This window comes from Mirounga angustirostris, unplaced genomic scaffold (genome assembly GCF_029215605.1).
Source record: "Mirounga angustirostris isolate CCGP_5_RB_7025 unplaced genomic scaffold, mMirAng1.0.hap1 SCAF_5, whole genome shotgun sequence".
NCBI classification, from domain to species: Eukaryota; Metazoa; Chordata; class Mammalia; order Carnivora; family Phocidae; genus Mirounga; species Mirounga angustirostris.
This window is the reverse complement of record NW_026991713.1, coordinates 19779246-19797436: the sequence shown is the minus strand read 5'-3', so window position 1 is coordinate 19797436 and position 18191 is coordinate 19779246. Positions and strand designations below refer to the sequence as shown.

Sequence of the window (18191 nt, the reverse complement as noted above, 5' to 3'; positions counted from 1 at the left end):
ACCACAGAAATGTCCAGCACACCCAAATGTTAATTTCTCTATAACTTTTCTATAATAAATTCTTCACATTTAGAATGATACCCAGAAACCTCAACTTTTACCATATGATAAATCCCACTTAGAACTTATTTTCCCCCTATAACATGACATTCGCCAGTATGTTACAGTACTACTCTCTCCTTACATTACCTTCCATTTATGTTCAGTTGTGTTCAGCACAGACGCTGCTACACTGTACAAACCCTCAAGTGATTGTGGAACCTGGATGACAATAAACTCATTCCTCAAAGATTTAAAAATCAAAGCATCAGACAAACTGTTTTTATGAGACTTCACATTTTGAAATACATAACAATTATAGCACACAGTATTTACATTACAAGTTCTTTTTACAAAATACGTATTGAAAGAATACTGTTGAGATCATGATCTTAAAATACCTGTTAGAGTTCAAAAAGGATTTATGGAATATTATCTCCAGAAATCCACCACATAATGATATAAATAAAACACAGCTGAACATCAGGGCTTACTCATACATGAAAATACGAATTCTCTATCCCAGTGGTCAGCAAACAATGGCCTGTGGGCCCAATCCAGGTGGTGGCCTGTTTTTGTACAGCTGCAAGCTAAACACGGTTTTTGACAGTTTTAAAGGTTAAAAAAAAAAAAAAAACCACTAAAACTAAACAATAAGGAATATGCAACAGAGACACATGTGGCCTGCAAATATTTACTATGTGGCTTTTTACAGAAAGTTTGCTGACCCCTGCATTACATGAAACCAGTTGAAAGAGCTAGCTACTAGAATATACTGAGTATTAAAAAAGACACCACTGTAATGTGCCAGTACCATCAGAACTACTCATTTCTAAAATGAGGCACTTCTGTTTGAATATGTACATTTCCAAAACATAATTACATCTGGAAGGTAGCTCTGCTACTTAACTCTAGCCCTTTTTAATTAGGCCTCTGCATGAAATCACATTCTTAGGGGCTAAAGTAAACAAGCACAAAGTACTTTAGATGTCAGTCATTGATCTCATCAGTAGTTTGACCACTTATGGTCTTAAATGTTAATAAAATCCATAATTTAGGTATTGCCAATAGGAGGTGATATTGTTGCATTATTTAAATAACATCTATAAAAACGTGTTTAGATATCCCAACTCATTATTTTCAGAAGTAAGGATAACTAGATAACTTAGTAGCTACTTATTTTAAAAATGGGAAATGGAAAAAACAAAAATAAAAATGTAAAACCGCAGCAAAAGGCTTTGGAATGCAAAGACTGGGGTCTCTTAGCAATGGCTCCCAAGCTGGCCTAGGCTTCTCATGTGAAAGTTGGCAATGGTTGCTATGGGAACTTGGTAGCTCTCTCTTGTCAGATTTTTCATTAAAAGAATGATGGGTCCATGAGCAAATGCTTTAAAAGTAAAACCAGGTCAGAGCTACTCAACACACAAGTTTTCTGTGTCTTGGTTAAAGAATTCCTGGTCAGTAGGCTATATTCATACCACAAAACAAGTATTGTACTGGATGCTTTTCCTTCTTTAGGCCAGGCTGGCTAAGCATCACATCATGAAGACATCTCTATGATGCTGAGTTTCAAAATGCTCAGTGAATGCTGAGGTAGATGATTTTCAAATGAAGATCTTCTATACCCTGATTCGATCGGGACTAGCTTCTTTCTGTATCCTCCTCCTGGGAAATACCTTCCGCTTAAGTGCAATTAACTAGATAATGAAAGACAGAAAATAAATTTTAATTCTCCATGTTAACAAACTTTAAACTTTGAGTCCTATGACCTTAATCATTTCCATAGTCTTCTACATTAAAAAAAAAAAAAAAAAGCAAAAAAACAGAACAAACAAGTCTCCATCATTCCTCCCCAGAATAAAACCTACTTTTGTTATAGGGTCAATATGCCTAGATATGTGCCCACAAAATATTAAACCCACAAGGATTAAAATGATTTTGACCTATGCTTCACTTTTTTAAAGACCTATAACTACAGATTTTTACACAGTGATTACCAAGCATATTTATTTTCAAGATACCTATTTGTCAAGTCTTTCTTTTGAAGGAAACTGGCTCTATTTAGCTATTAAAACACTGCCCTCAATTTGAAAAGGACTACATATGTAAGACAGAACTTTAAAAACAAAAACCCGTATTAACATCCTATCACCACTTCTACCCTATCTTTAAACATAGCAATAATCATTTGAAAATACAGGTAATACCTAATTTATGAAATGGGTTGTCATGCAAAAAGTTACTTTATAATTACTAGCTTAGAACTTGGACAAACACTTCTTTCTCAAAGAAACGGTTTATCCATGAAACATCTGAAATAGGAAACCTGCCTGCCATTATAATAAAGCATCAGTGAGAAAAACAAATATGTTCTTTATGGTTTCAGTTTGGGATCATACTGTCTACTCCATCTCAGGGTGGAAGCAGGGCTTTGCCCAAGTACAGGCCACCATGGTTTGAGTGATGAGCTGGGACTCTGGGGCAGAAGAAGAGGCAGTGTTGGCTGGTTTGTTGCAAGCATGGTAGAGGTTAAGGAATTTGATTCAAGTAGGTAAAGAGCAACGGGACAGAGAGAAGAGAGGATTTATTCTTCCCTTCTTTTCTCCTTCCTTGCCTTTCTGGTTCCCTGTTCTCTACTGGTATAAATGACACAGATAAAAGACTGGCCCTCCTGTTCCTTCCCACTGCCACCTGCTGCTCCCTTCAGCCAGCGTGCCTTTTCTCCCCGTTGCAGGCCAGCACACTGCTGACTCCTAGTTCCTCAGTGGACCTCTGTTCTAGAGCAGGGGCAGTTTTACCAGCCAGGAATAATGGCAATAAGAAGAAGACTGATATTCGCTGGGAAGTGGATGAAGATTAAATTGCAGTCCTGCCTGCCTGCCCAATCTCCCATTTTCTTATTTCCTTCCATTATGGCAGGAAGCCCAGGCACTGTTTATTCTAAAGTTCTCAATACTTCAGCCTCTTCCTCCTCCTCAGTTTAAGTAAACTCAGTGCAAGTTTCCCATAACTGACAGCTAAAAAGGCTCCACTCAACAGTCACCTCAAATGGAGGCTGAGGTGAGGTTTGCTTGCCCCACTAAGTCAGGTCAGCCCAGACACCGTTCCCTTTCTCTTTAGACCATTTCATGCCTACACCAAATAAGGATTCTCTGATTCTTTTCTTTTTGCCTCACAAATGTCCCTTCTACTTCTGGGACTTTATCTGAAGGAGGTTGTGTGTATGTGCCTGCATGGAGAGAGATTCCAGCAACTCAAAGGAAATGTAATTGGGAAAAATGTGAGCACAATGGGCACTGTCCACAGAAGAGTAGGAGGTCTGAAGATAAGCCACTGCAGTCACTTTTAGAAATGTTACAAGAAAAGAAAAATTGAAAACCCATACAAAATCAGTATCAGATGAGGATTCTAGGTGGGTTTTTGGTTGGAAATACTTAAAGAGATTTTCAGTTTTAGCTTGACATCTACAAGTTAATCTACTGAGTTCCAGGTAAAAAGAATACTGGTAGTGCATCTAGAAGATTAATGAATAAAAGACTATTATGTTTGCTGCCTGAACATTATGAAATATGTTTGACATATCGACACCTGAGTTAGAAGTCAAAAGAATAAATTAAAATTTTCTTGTGAATTTATATCACTTTCTAAAAAATCAGATACTCTTATACTAAAAAATAATGTTTGATCCCCACATAAAATATTTAAGACTTACCTGTTCAGCAAAAAATGAGAATATAGTAAACATAATCAAAGTTGCCAGTACACAGTGAGTCCAAAACTTCAATTTGTCTCGATATGCTCTCCTGTTCAGAGAAAGAAGAAAGCAAATATGTAAATTCTGTGCATAGTTCTACTATATTAGAATTATTTATATAGTAGTGTAGCAAAAAGTCATGAAACACAAAAACACTGTCTGGAGGCAATTTGAAAATGTTCATACAATGTACATTTCCAACATGAGATCAGATTTTTCATTATGTCATAGTAAATATTATATTTGAATTGTAAAAGTTACCCAGGCAGAGGAGAGGACTTCAAACGAAAATTACTTTTAGCATTTAAACAAAAGTACACTTTCATTCATATCCATTTCTTCACAGTCACTTAATCAACACTTCCTGTGGATACAGACGATGAACAAGAAGTTCTTGCCCTAGGGGCGCCTGGGTGGCTCAGTCATTAAGCGTCTGCCTTCGGCTCAGGTCATGATTGATCCCAGAGTCCTGGGATCAAGTCCCACATGGGGCTCCCTGCTCAGCCGGAAGCCTGCTTCTCCCCCTGCCGCTCCCCCTGCTTGTGTTCCCTCTCTCACGGTGTCTCTCTCTGTCAAATAAATAAATAAAAATCTTTAAAAAAAAAAAAAAGTTCTTGCTCTAAAGTGTGTATAAGCCTGGGAAGTTAATGACATGCAGATGACTAGCCATCACACAAGATGGACCAAAAAAATGTACTATCAAAAGCAAAGTCTTGTGGAAAAACAGAGAAATGAGGAAAGCACCTCAGATTTGGTAACATTTCATTTAAGCCTTGAAGCGGGATGGGGGACCTTAAATGAAAGCATTTAGCTGAGTAAGGCAGTGAGCATCAGCAAAGTCAGAGGAGCAAGCTGAGTCCTACAGAACTGAAGTCTGGCCTAGGAGCATCAGGGAGAGAGCTAAAGCCGTGGCAAGGCAGGTGGGCATGAACTGCAGGTATTCTGGAAAAATATGCAATAGGGTTTAGACATAATACTCTAGTGGGAAAGTGTATGAAATGGCAGGTGTGGGTGTGTGTGTGACAACTGGGGTAAAAATGGTGGCCATCTGAAGGATGCATGTCAGGTGACCAGGCAGGCAGTAGTGTTAGTCTGGGTATGAAAACATAATGAAGGCCAGTGAGAATGAAAGAAAACAAGCAACAGAAGAGATAGCCTAAGGAGTAGACTCAACTGGACTTGAAGATAGGATACTGGGGTTAGAGGCAGTAGAGCAGTTTCCTCATCTGTAATGTGAAAATAATTTATTATGAAGACTAAATATATGCTTAACATAAGGCTTGGAAGATATTCTAATAACTATCAATTCAGGCCTCTGTGCTGAGTTCCAGATTCTCATTTACAGCTTGTCCTGTAGTGGATGTCTCTATTTCAAGTCCCATATTGATAATGGCACCTCTATTTTCCTCCTGAATGTCCTATGTCTCTTAATAGGATCACAACCAGCACAGTTAGTTCTAATGTCTATGGTGTCATTCAGAATGGATGTGTAATTTAAAGAGCTAAGAAGCCACAGGCTGTAATACAGCTAAGCTGTCCCAGCAACCAGAGAAACTTTTAATAGTTGGAGGTTCCCTCAGCCCTTCATCCACTGAGCACCTACTATGTACTAGAAAGGCACTGTGGACTCAGAGAAGAGTAAGACACCATCTCTGCCCCTGAAGAGGGCTTACAGTCTCATCAGGAGAGACCAGCACACCAGACAGACTGCTGTGCAGTGTAGAAAGTGTTATACCCAAGGAAGGGAAACAGGAAGAAAGCCTATTGGGAAACCAGAGAAAGGTGATAGGGGACTCAAGCACAGTGTCATGAAAGGAAAGAGAAAAAGTAAAATTTCTGGAAGATAGGGTGGTGGTGGTGGCCCAGCAGTGAGAGAGGGCACAGAAGCTGAGCAGGATGAAGAAAATGAAGCCCCCCCCAGTCAGGGAGTTACACCTGATTTATCTTATTTGTGTAACACAGAAATCAAAGTCCTCTCAAACTACTCTTAAGCCCGCTCCTTTCTTATTCAATTGGGCCCCTGAAGATAAATTTAGTCACAAACTGGATTTGGGGAGTTAACACTTGAAACCATCCAAAGATCTTTTTCCTCTGAGCTAAAGGAAAGTGAAAATGATGAGAAGCCATTTCTAGAAGATAACACCCACAAATCAGTAATAACTCCTTCTGAAAATAAAAATACATAGCTATTAGCAATATAAATGTTAATTAGCTCATTTACCCAACTCCAAGACACCAAAGAGTTCTAGTTGCCAAGGCTGTTAATTTCCTCTCTACAATCTCTCCCAATTCTGTCTACTGCTTTCTCTTTATTCCCTGAGCTGTGTCCTTGGCTCACACCGTTTCAGAGCTACTGAAATGCTTAGTACTTGTCTCCCTTGCCTCCAGTTACCAGACAACACTGTCTCGCCAGCCCAACTCCATACTGTTAGTTATCTTTCCAAATCATGAAGTCTGATCACTACAAACATCTAAAAAAAAATTTCTCTTGGGGAACCCCATTCTCTAAAGAAAAAAGTCTAATTCAGATACAGCCCTTCACAGTCTCTCCTTTCTCCACACACTCTCTTTTACAGCCCTGTGCCTTGTACATGCCATTTCTTCTACCAGGAATGCTCTTTCCTACCTGGAAAAGCCCTTTTCATAATTCAAAACCAAGTCCAAATGTTGCCTTCCCCTAATAGAATTAGCTGCTCCCTCATTCATACTCCAGTAGCAGTAAACCCTGCCAGAGCACTTGATATCATAACTGTTTGCCTGCAGCCTGTTTCTCTGAAGAGACTTGAGTGCCTCAGAGCCTGGTACCATACTCCTTTCATCTATATATTCCCAGCACCTGGCATGGGGTAAATAGTAGTAAAATAAGACATGAAGGAAACACTATAAAGCAGCTTTGGATTACAGTGGAACATAGGGAAGGCTGGAAATCATGCTGGATTTACCACTTACCAGGTACTTCACCTTGAGCAAATCATGCAGCTTCTGTTACTATGTTCTCCGGCCATATATATAACAGGTGCTCAAGAAACAAGGTAGCTATTCTGATGGCAGTGAATGAGACTCAATGGATGTGCTTGGCCAATAAGCACAATAAAAACTTCTAAGTGTATTTTTACAAAGTAATTATTAAATAACACATTAAAGGAATTTCATCACTTTTAAACACATACACACACACGTGAACATGAGACCTTACCACTCCTGCAGCTCATGCATGTGAAGGAAACGGTTTCGATATTCTCTTGGCAGCTCAAACTGGGATGGTATGGGGAACATGGATTCATAGAAGTCCCTGAGAACAGCTTTCACTGTCTGGGCATCTTTATGATTGTGGTCTATGTTGTCATTCAGGCAAACAAACTTCCTAGAAAAATAGAGATCCAGGGTTATTGGTTATTGTGAAAATGATCTTGACCCAATAAACAAGAAATGTAGATTCCAGATATATTTTAAATGGGCTCATGTTCCAAGTTGTTATATTTGCTGATATGATTCTCTGGGGAAAGAATGTTCTGTAAAATTTATCTTTGGATTTTTCTCACCTGTAAACAAAGAGAACTAGGGAAGATAATCTTAAAAGTGCCTTCTAGCTGTTGGAATAAATTAATTTAATGATTTCTGTTTAGCATGTCCCCAATTAAGAGTTTAATAAACACAGTTCACTGACTAGAGTATTTTGCTGGCAGCCAAGGGAGAAATTGATAAACACCTAAAACCAAGTTCTATTATATTACTAAGAATAGTGATGTAGATAAGTGAGATAAAGATGGTGCCTCACAGCTATAAATTCTATGAGTTTGATGACTTTTCTTTAATATGTCTCCAACCAAGGTGCTAGAGTTCTGGCAAAAAGCAGATGACAGTCATGCTTCCCTACTGTTTCAAGTTCCCTTCAAGGCAAAAGTCACTGAACTGAGGGCCCATTAAAACAGTAGGCAGGGATAACACCACTTTTGAAGTACATGGCTAAAATTTAAAACAAACAGACAAAAACTCAACAAACTTAAATCTAAAAAAGCCCTCAGATCCAACTACCAATTTATAGGAAATAGACAGGGGAACATGTTAAACAACTGAGACACAATCAAAGTAGTCCAAAGTATAGGGAATATACAGAATATATAATTTAATTTCTTCATACACATAACAAAATTATATGGTTAAAAAAGGGAGGTTGAGGGGCGCCTGGGTGGCTCACTCGGTTGAGCGACTGCCTTCGGCTCAGGTCATGATCCTGGAGTCCTGGGATCGAGTCCCGCATTGGGCTCCCGGCTCGGCGGGGAGCCCGCTTCTCCCTCTGACCCTCCCCCCTCTCATGCTGTTTCTCTCTCACTCGCTCTCTAATAAATAAATAAAATCTTTAAAAAAAAAAGGGGGGGGAGGTTGAGGGAAAACCTATAGATAGACATAACTGCAGTGAATTTACTTGATACCACTTCAAACCAATAAACCTAAAAAACATAAATGTTTAGAAAAGACAACTGGGGAAATGTGTACATTGACCAGATTGTTTATCATATTAAGGAATAAATAATGATATGGTGGTTATTTTAAAAGAGTTGTTATAATTTAGAGAAATATATTTTAAAAATCTAGAGATAAAAATGATACAATGTCCAAGGTTTACATAAAAATAATCAGGAAGTGGTAGTAAAGGAGTGGATGTGTTTAGATGAAAGAACAACCATTTTAAATCACTTCTTATTGAAGATGAGTGATGGGTGAAAATTCATTATCCTCTCTACTCTCTAAACTTGGGGACTGCTTTAAATTAAAGGATACTAAAGAGATATATCAACCAAATAGAATGCATGAGCCTTGACTGTATCCTGCATTTAAAAAAAAAAAAAAGCTATAGAGGACATTTGGAGGCAACTAGGGAAATTTGAATATAGATTATCTGTTAGATGGTATTAATCAATGTTAAGGTTCTCAGGTATGTGTTAACTGTCTTCAGTATAAAGGAGAATGATTTTGTTTTAGAAGATACGTACTAGAATAATTAGGGGTAAAATGTATGGATGTCTGGAACGAATTTTCAAATGGTTCGGCAAACAACAACAACAAAATAATGAAAACAAAACCCATGTGTGTGTGTGTGTGTATAAGTAAATCAAGCAAATATGATCAAACACTGACATTTTAAAATCTGGGTTTTTATGGGATTTATTGTACTATTTTTTTCAATTTTTCTGTATCTTCAAAATTTTTCATAACGTTGGGAAAAATTAAGAAAGTAGATGCATGAGACAAAGGGTGTGTGTGGACAATAGCTAAATTAGACCCTGCTGGGTGCCTAGCAGGGTTTTGCCCCGTTTCTTCCAGAGAGAATTCGCATTTTGCTCAGTATTTCTCTCCCCAAGAGCTGACTCAATGGGAGGCAAGCCCACTCCACCCCAGAGACAGCTTCTGACTGTGTATGTGAATCCTCTTCACAGTAACTGATGTAAGAATGGGGGGACAGGGGCACCTGGGTGGCTCAGTTGGTTAAGTGTCCGACTCTTGATTTCTGGTCAGGTCATGATCTCAGGGTCATGGGATGGAGCCCCTCATGGGGTTGGGGGTCCGTGCTCAGTGGGGAGTATACTTGTCCCTCTGCACCCCCCCCCCACGAGCTCTCTCTTCTGTCTCAAATAAATAAAATCTTAAAAAAAAAAAAAAAAAAAAGAAAAGAAAAAGAAAGAATGGGGGGACAGCACACCGTACATACAAAGGGGCAATCCCTTTGTCTCAGAGCATAGCTCCATCTGCAGGGACATCTAGAACTATCTCCAGCCTGAAGAAGAAGCCAACAAAAGCAGGAGGGCAGCAGAGAGGAATAGGCCTGAGGGAAAAGCAAAGTCTGGATTCTGCCTAGTCCAGACTCCTTGTTAATGGGGGCAGACCTATCCTTAAAGCTTCAGTCACAACACTGGTTTTCCACTCCTGACTTAAAATGAGCACCCAAAAAGTAAAACAAGTAAGAGTTAAAAATTAAGATCTGTTTGAGGTCACAGGAGATATCTGGGCCTGGCAGATACTAAGCCTGGCTTACCATGTGTCCTTTTAGTAAGTCCCTGTCATTTAAGTACCATGAAGGTCTATGAATTCTCTCACCCCAAAACTTTCAAACTGGCACAAAGACATAAAGGTATAAGGCACAACTGAAAACTATAAATTCTCACATGGTATTCCTACATACAACAAAATGACTGGGAGGGCACATCAACAAAATGGGGAAGCAAAAAGCAAGTACTGAAATTGGTTTTAAAGTTATTTTAAAAAATTAGGGCAGGGCATTCCAGTCATAGGGAACAGCAGGTATACAGAGAGCTACAACCTGAGTGATTATTAATCATAATGGCTGGGACGCCTGGGTGGCTCAGTTGGTTAAGCATCTGCCTTCAGCTCAGGTCATGATCCCAGGGTCCTGGGATTGAGTCACACATCGGGCTCCCTGCTTGGCAGGGAGCCTGCTTCTCCCTCTGCCTGCCACTTCTCCTTCTTGTGCACTCTCTCTGACAAATAAAATCTTAAAAAAAAAAGGTTAATCATAATGGCTTACTGTTTACTTGGCTTGTGGGAAATAGTTGTTATTTTATAGGAAATAAAGTATTTTACTGAATACACTAAATATGCATTAAAGATGTTTCCATTTATCTTAAATTTCCAATTTCTGCCCCCCCCCCCGCCACAACAGGATATTTTTAGAAAAAAAATACCATGGCTCTACCTGTCTAGAAATTTTACATCTCTGCTCATTTATAATTAAAATCATAATTTAAATGAGGTGAAACTGAAGACTTACAAAAGCATTTAAAGACTCAGATGAGGGGTGCCTGAGTGGCTCAGTCGGTTAAGCATCTGTCTTTGGTTCAGGTCCCTATCCCAGAGTCCCAGGATCGAGCTCCGCATGGGGCTCCCTACTCAGCAGGGAGTCTGCTTCTACCTCTGCCCCTCACCCTGCTCATGCTGTCTTGCTTTCTCTCTCTCTCAAATAAAGAAATTTTTAAAAAATCTTTAAAAGACTCAGATGAAAAACATTCAATTTTTACATGCCAAGGTCCTTTTTCCAGGAAACTGCTGAAATATCATTTTCCCACTAAAGTTCAAAACTCAAAAATGCAGATTTTGACTAATTTTATCAAACTATCCAAGGCAACTGTTAGGGGACCAGGCTGGAAGTTTTCAAGACTTATATAAACCTGAACATTTATTCAGTCCCAAGGCTGGGATCAATTTTCACATTTGTGAGAGCATTTTTTTTCCTGAGAAGCTAATCTGAACTTTGAATTGCAAAGTCTAACCACCAAAACAACTTTTCTGGAAGTTTCTTAGAAACTTTCTAAGAACTTTCATTTCTTAGAAATGCTATGAGAATCTGGCCCCACTCCCTGTGATGGAGTCCACCCCTTGGCCTCACTGAACAGCTCATGTCACCAGATTCTTAGAAGTCTGTGCTAGTCCCTGTGCATAGGGGAACCCTATCTAAACTCACAACTCCTATCTCTAGCTCAAACACTACCTCACCACTAGGCATTCCACCTGCTCCAAACAAAATAAGCCACTTCCTTCTCTTGAGTCTCACTGCCTTTTTTCATGTTTATTTGCATGATTAAAGATCATTTTTTGGGGTGCCTGGGTGGCTCAGTCAGTTAAGTGTCAGCCTTCAGCTCAGGTCATAATCCGGGGACCCTGGGATAGAGCCCTGCATCGGGCTCCCTACTCAGCGGGGAGTCTGCTTCTCCCTCTGCCTCTCCCCCTCCCCCATGGCTTGTGTGCTCACGCGCTCTCTCTCTCAAATAAATAAAATCTTTAAAAAAAAAAAATCATTTTTTAAAGTTATGGGAGTTCTCTGTATTTTCTGTTCAAGTTTGCCGTGAACCTAAAAGTACTCAAAAAAGTAGTTTATTGGTTAAGAAAAAAGTACCTGGGGTTTTTTCTTATATCATCCAACTGGCCAACCACATGAGAAACGTTGGTACGAATCATTTTAAAAGCAATTTCTTCTTCTCCCATGATTTCAAACCTAATTATCAAAACATATTTAAGGAGTGTAAATATTTATGTGGAAATAAAAACAGAATTTCAATAAGCAAAGTATTTTATAAAACTTTAACAGTCAATATCCTGAGAATGACTTACTCTTTTGGTATTACTAAAGAAAACGATCTCACATAAATTTTAAAAGAAGGTTTAAGAGAGAAACTATTGTAAAATTATGAAAATGCCAGACTCCTACAGTTATTCTTAAACTAAACAGAGAAAATGTATGTATTACTTACCTATATTTGTTTTTGTCCTTATATGCTTTGTGGATTTTATCAGTTACTGGTTTACAGTTGGTTACTAGACTCTTAGTGACTGGTGGCTATGAGAAAATACAAACATTGCATCAGGCCAAGACTAGGGTAGGGCAGGTGAAGCACTGACCTCTGTGCAAAATTTAAGGGGGACCAAAGAATCCGTGATCAAGACAAATACTTTAATGCAGTATTTGAAAAAATCAAATTGGCATGGTATGGCCTGCAGGCTAATTGCCTGTTTTTGTAAATAAATTTTTATTTTAATCACACATTACACTGTCTGTTAAAATAGTCTCAAAAGTTACTGGGAGAATTTTTTTCAGTAAGAAATTTCTAACATAAATTGTAATGAACTAGTCTATGTCATACTCATAAGCTAACTTGTCATTCTTAATCTAATTAGGAAATACTTTATCGTAGGTATAATCACAGTTAATTACAGTAATGAAGCCAACACCTTGCTAAGAGTTCACTCGAGTCATGTTAACTAATGTTGTTAGTATAACTAGTACTCATGCTCCAAGTAGTTTATTTGTATGAGCCTCAAAACTAACTTACTACCATTAGCAAGCAGCCTTTACTTAATTCTTTCTTTTTTTTTAAAGATTTTTTATTTATTTATTTGAGACAGAGAGAATGAGAGACAGAGAGCATGAGAGGGAGGAGGGTCAGAGGGAGAAGCAGACTCCCCGCCGAGCAGGGAGCCTGATGCGGGACTCAATCCAGGGACTCCAGGATCATGACCTGAGCCGAAGGCAGTTGCCCAACCAACTGAGCCACCCAGGCGTCCCCAGCCTTTACTTAATTCTTAACAAAGGATATTTGCTGATTCTAAATCTCATGCCAGACATCTGGCAAATACTAAAATATTTTGCTAATGAAGGAAAATGTATGCATTTCAAAAGAAAACTAAAATCTCAATAATCTTTCATCATGCCTATAACAAGGCAAGAAGAATAACTGTTTTCTATGTGTAAATCACCTTCCTTAGGAAAGAACACACTGCAGTTCTATGTAAATGCAGGGGCTTGGTAACTGTAAAGTCTTACTAGGAACCAAAGTTTATAAGAAAGATAAAAAAGGAGAAGATAAAAGACAGTGAAGGACAGATATGGAAGTACAGATGGGGGGAAAGAGAAGTCTTGAGTAAGAGTGTACATAGGCCGTGCCACCAGCAAAACTCTCTGAAGTATTCTCATTGGCTATCCTCTGCTATCCTTAGTGAACAGATGTCTGGTTATAGAATATTAGCAACTAATCTCAATATTAGCTTAACATTCACTAGACAGGAGAAAAGAAAAGATATAAAGGATTCTGGATTATCTGGACTTCTGCTGTCTACCAAAGATATAAATATAGAACCTGCTTCTACTGTTTGAAATGCTATACAAAACTGGTATAAATAATACCTGATAAGGATATACTTCCTTTTTACACAAAGGAACTCATGCTACTTACCAGATTGGGATCATAGTATGCTTCCTGAGTTGGTGGAACACTGTTCAGCCGAGTGATATTAGCAGGGAGCATTTTTGAGCAATTTATTAGCATGTGTTCCAAACCTGTTAAATCCTAACAAAGCAAAATAAAAGGATAAACCTTATATGTGTAAGTAATAACTGTGGTTTTAAAAATAAAAATTATGTAAAAGTCTCCAAAATTTCTTTAAATGCTATCTTCAAAGGGAGTTTGACTATATGATTCTTAAAACAAAAACACGCCAAAAAGAACCGAATGAGATAATACAAACACAAATATTTCATCTTCATCTCGAAGTAGAACATATTGGACTATGAGGCACTATTACCCAAGACGGTCAGGGGGATCCCCAGATGGGAGGTCCTGCAGTTAGATTTATCTTGGCACTCTCCATTAATTAGTCTCCTACTCCTGGGACTACAGGATGCTGTGACCAAGGTTGTACAACAACCCAGGCCTGGCTGGGACACAGCTCCAGTGGGCCACCTGAAGCTCCTGAATGAACCTGTCACGAGAATCTTATATGCAGGGATGGTCTGGCTCTTCTCCAGATAATACAATAGCAATGCCTACTTAAAGTCTAAAATGTAATCTCATAAAATATGAACCTCAAATGTGGTTTTAATTCTGGCACTAAAAATGGACTAGTTGTGAATACCTCCATTAAATATTAAGAATTACTTTTACTTGCATTACAATGAAATATGTGAAAGAGAAGGTTTAGGAGAAAAAAAATACAACACCTGCAAACTTAAAGGCAGGTCGTGAATTCTGGTAGCCAGTGTTCGGATTTCTCTGTCAGATAAGACACCAGATTGGTCTGTATCAACTTCATCAAAAACTTGAGAAATATTCAGTGGCTGAACGGCACTCATGAGATAATAAAAATACGAAAAGGCAAACTGCATATCCTCAGAATGGCGCACTTTGTGAAATGACGTCTTGTCAAATTCTTCAGGGAACCTGTCCAAACATACAGTGAGCTCTGGATATTTAAAATATAGACATTAATCTACATTCAAATATATTCCAACATTTGCGGAGTTAGAATCTTTTTCTTTCCCACTTACTTAGCTGATACCTTCAACATATCAGTTGCCAAGTGTTAGAGCCTTACATCAAGCACAGCAAAGATGGCCATTTTAAGCAGACAGCTCTGAGCACGTGCAAGCAACTCAAACAATAAGCAAGACTTACATATCTTGAAGTTCTTGCATAACGATTCGGTCAATCATGTGAGGCATGTGTGCAGGGACTTTCCGAGATGTGAATCCAAACTTGCTGTTTAGAATTTTATTTACATATCGCAGGGAATCTGCAAATGTATCTTTCAGTTGCCTTCCAGTGTGTTTGCTATCAGTGTAGTATGCCAGTTGTGTCTTCAATGACTCTTCTTCCTGAAAAGAGAATTCCATGTAACACAGCATTATGTTTAGTGCACAAGTGTACTTTGTTAACAAGAAATAAGTACTAGTTTATATAACTAGGCACTAACTGTGGCAAATGAAATGAGCACTAACGGGTCACTTTACGAATCCTAAGAGCAGGACTAAACTGGACTTCAGTGAAAGTATCACCAACATAGGCTTGTGAACAACAGTTGTGTAATGGAGGTCTATTTACAGGGTATTCTTCAAGGACTAGTCACCGAGCATGAAATTTCATAGCCAATTCAATGCAGTATTTAGAAAATTAAAAAGTTTGATAGAGGGGCGCCTGGGTAGTTCAATTGGTTGAACATCTGACTCTTGATCTTGATCTCAGGGTTGTTAAGTTCAGGCCCTGCATCGGAGCTTACTTTAAAAATAAAAATAAATTAATTAATTTGATAGCACTTTCAATTTCAAGTTATTTCTACTGGTGACATCAAAGCAGTAAGCACTTGAGTTCTGAACAAGGACCAAAAAATAGTGTTAACATTATAAAATGTAAAGAACCCTGTCAAAACCAGTAAGAGGCAAAACTGAGTGAATGGGCAAAGAATATTAGCAGAATATATGAACACACTTTACAAAGATGAAATATTTTTGCTTCTCAATCTGGTGAAAAAATATAGATTGATACTATTGTTGATTAGCCTGTGGAGAAACAAGCACTCTTACACACTGTGTAAGTATGAAGTGGTATGACATTCTAGAAGGACACAGTTAAATTTAACTTTAACCTAGCAATTCTACCTACAGAAGTAAAAGCTTCTCAAGAGTAAGCTATATGTACAGGAATATTTATTGCAACACTATCTGTAATTGCAAAACAAACACAGCTCTTAAAAAACACAGAAACACTAGCATGGGTTTGCTTACATACTACTAGATCAAGAGGCAACCACAGAGCAATTTACCTGTTGCAAAACACGTATTTATATAGTTTGTGTGTTTGCATAACTATATAAAATACTGGAAAAATACCCGCCAAACTATATTCATAGTGATTATTTCAAGTAGGAAGATGAAGGAAGGAGGGAGATCTTTTCCTTTTTTATTGTATATTTTCTGGATTGCTTGCAATTTTTGCCACTAGTCTGTAATACTTTTGTAATTTAAAGTAAGTAATGAAAGGGGGAAGAGAGGAAATCATCACAGGCAAGAACTTTGCAATCCCTCACTCAACAATTGGTAAATGACTACTGTATCAGGGATAAGATACTTTCCAAAGACAATGCAATAAGTCAGTTCCCCTCATCAACCTCTTTTTTCCCAGCCTGACACCTACTCATGGCTGCACTCTGTTCATGATCCAGCCTCAGCCACAGGGTTTTTCTTGGTCTGTCAACTCCTACAAACCCTTCAAAGGTCAGCTCACAGGATACTTCTTCATGGATGCCTTCCCCAATACCCCTAGGCAAAGTTAAGAAATTTTCCTTTTGGACTCTGTGCTCATACCTCAGGAGACACCTATCACGTTGCTACAATTATTTACCCACAAATCTGTCCTCCCAGCTTGCCCTTTGAGTTTCCAAAAGCTGTGTTCTAATAGTGCTCCCTGCAGTGAACACAGTGATAGCACTTGGCAGATGTATAGATGACACCATGGCACCATGGAGACCGTGGTCCAGGAGGGTGAGTGAGCACTTGAACCCTGAGGCTTGGCTCACACTGGAAGCTAATTAATTTATTTGCACCTTGGGGTTTTTTTCATCAGTAAAATTGGAAAAATAATCAGATCTGACTCACACAGCATATGCAAAAGCATTTTTTGAAATCACAACATGCCAAGTGAAGATAAGATACCACTCCTGTTCTATTACTTAGGGCATGCCCCTGTCTAACTCCCTTACTCATTCACACTAAGGCTGTTTCCTAAACTGTGACATGGGGATCATGATAGTAGATAACCTTATAAGGTATTTTTATTGTTAGGGGTATTAGGGCAATAAACCATGTAAGAAAAAGCATTTAGTTTAATGACTGACACAGAAAGTCCCGAATAAATGGTACCTATTATTATATAATTATCACTTACTTATAAGGTTATTTATTTTCCCGGAGCATGGGAAAGAATAAAGCTGGATGTAACTTACATCAAGAAGATCTTGGAAATACTTCTTTTTCTCCCATGGCAAAAAGCCCAGGTAACTGTCTGTATAATGCTGCAGTTTTCTTCCAGGTAGTACTTCATTATTATCTATGTAGTTTTTTGCATTTTCCTCCATTCTGTTTTTCTCTTGTTCTTTCCCTGTGATTTTCTTTTCTTTTGTAATCTGCTTTCCCAGTGGAACAATCCGAGATGAGAGTTTTTCTGTTGACATGCTTCCACCTCTCACTTTTTGGGTCAGAATTTCAGATTTAAATTTTTCTTCGATTTCTAAGTCCGGGGGTGGATTCTGACTCTGGTAGTGACCATTCACTTTCATTGTCACTGCTGGAAAAGTCGACCTCTGTAATCTTTCAGATGTTCCCAAGCTATTCGGCAAGATGCTTTTGTGAACCTGTTTTTCCAGTGGGGCCTCTACACTGTCGTTTCTTTCATCTGTTATTACAGCTTGATTTATTTTTACTTCAGTATCTGGTAAGTTACTCAGAAATGATCTCAGCAAGGCTGACTTGGACAGGTTGTATCCTTTCACAGTGATGTCTCCACGTTCTAGTTGCAAATCCAAGTTACTGAGACTCAACTGGGCCTCTTTGGGAAGGAGTGAAATATTTACCAGGGGAATTTTCACCTCCACTTGGAATCTTCCTGTTGTGTTAACATCATGTCTCTTGAATTTTGGAAAGCGTTTCTCTTCAGGAATATCCTCAAACAGTATTTCCGCCTCTGGAAGAAGTGTTGTGGGGCTAACCAAATTTTGGTAAGACTTCTGGGTCGTAGAATTCACTTTGGGTTCCTCTCTTGTGTCAACCTCTACTGTTATCTGGATTTTGAACTCTTCGTCGTTTGTATTTTGAAATGTGAGATTAAAATGTATTGTGGTTGCATTCATTCCACTGTGCATTATGAGGTGGATGGTTTTCCACTTATTGGCAATAGAGGCATGTCGAATTATTGGATTGTCACTATAGGCGCCTTCGATTCCTCTTTTGGCTATTTCTGCAAAGCTGAAATAAGGCAGGCATTCACCTTTTGGAATAACATAGTGAGTCTGGTTTGGGAGAAGAGTTACTTTATACAATTCATGAAAATGATCTAGAGGA

General features: G+C 38.5%; 1 protein-coding gene across 6 annotated transcripts in view; it reads right to left on the bottom strand.

The window, feature by feature from the left end:
- Positions 1-291: 291 nt before the first annotated feature.
- Positions 292-18191, bottom strand: part of GNPTAB (N-acetylglucosamine-1-phosphate transferase subunits alpha and beta) — a 73953-nt gene continuing 56053 nt past the window's right edge. For all 6 annotated transcript variants that reach the window (XM_045872741.3, XM_045872743.3, XM_045872742.3 and 3 more), the window contains 9 exons: positions 17078-18183; positions 14755-14954; positions 14301-14520; positions 13537-13650; positions 12058-12143; positions 11703-11801; positions 6990-7157; positions 3752-3842; positions 292-1736 (listed from right to left, as the gene is read on the bottom strand). In XM_045872741.3, coding sequence (XP_045728697.1) covers positions 1659-1736; positions 3752-3842; positions 6990-7157; positions 11703-11801; positions 12058-12143; positions 13537-13650; positions 14301-14520; positions 14755-14954; positions 17078-18183 — 2162 coding nt within the window. In that variant the 3' untranslated portion in view covers positions 292-1658. The remainder of the gene's footprint in view (positions 1737-3751; positions 3843-6989; positions 7158-11702; positions 11802-12057; positions 12144-13536; positions 13651-14300; positions 14521-14754; positions 14955-17077; positions 18184-18191) is intronic.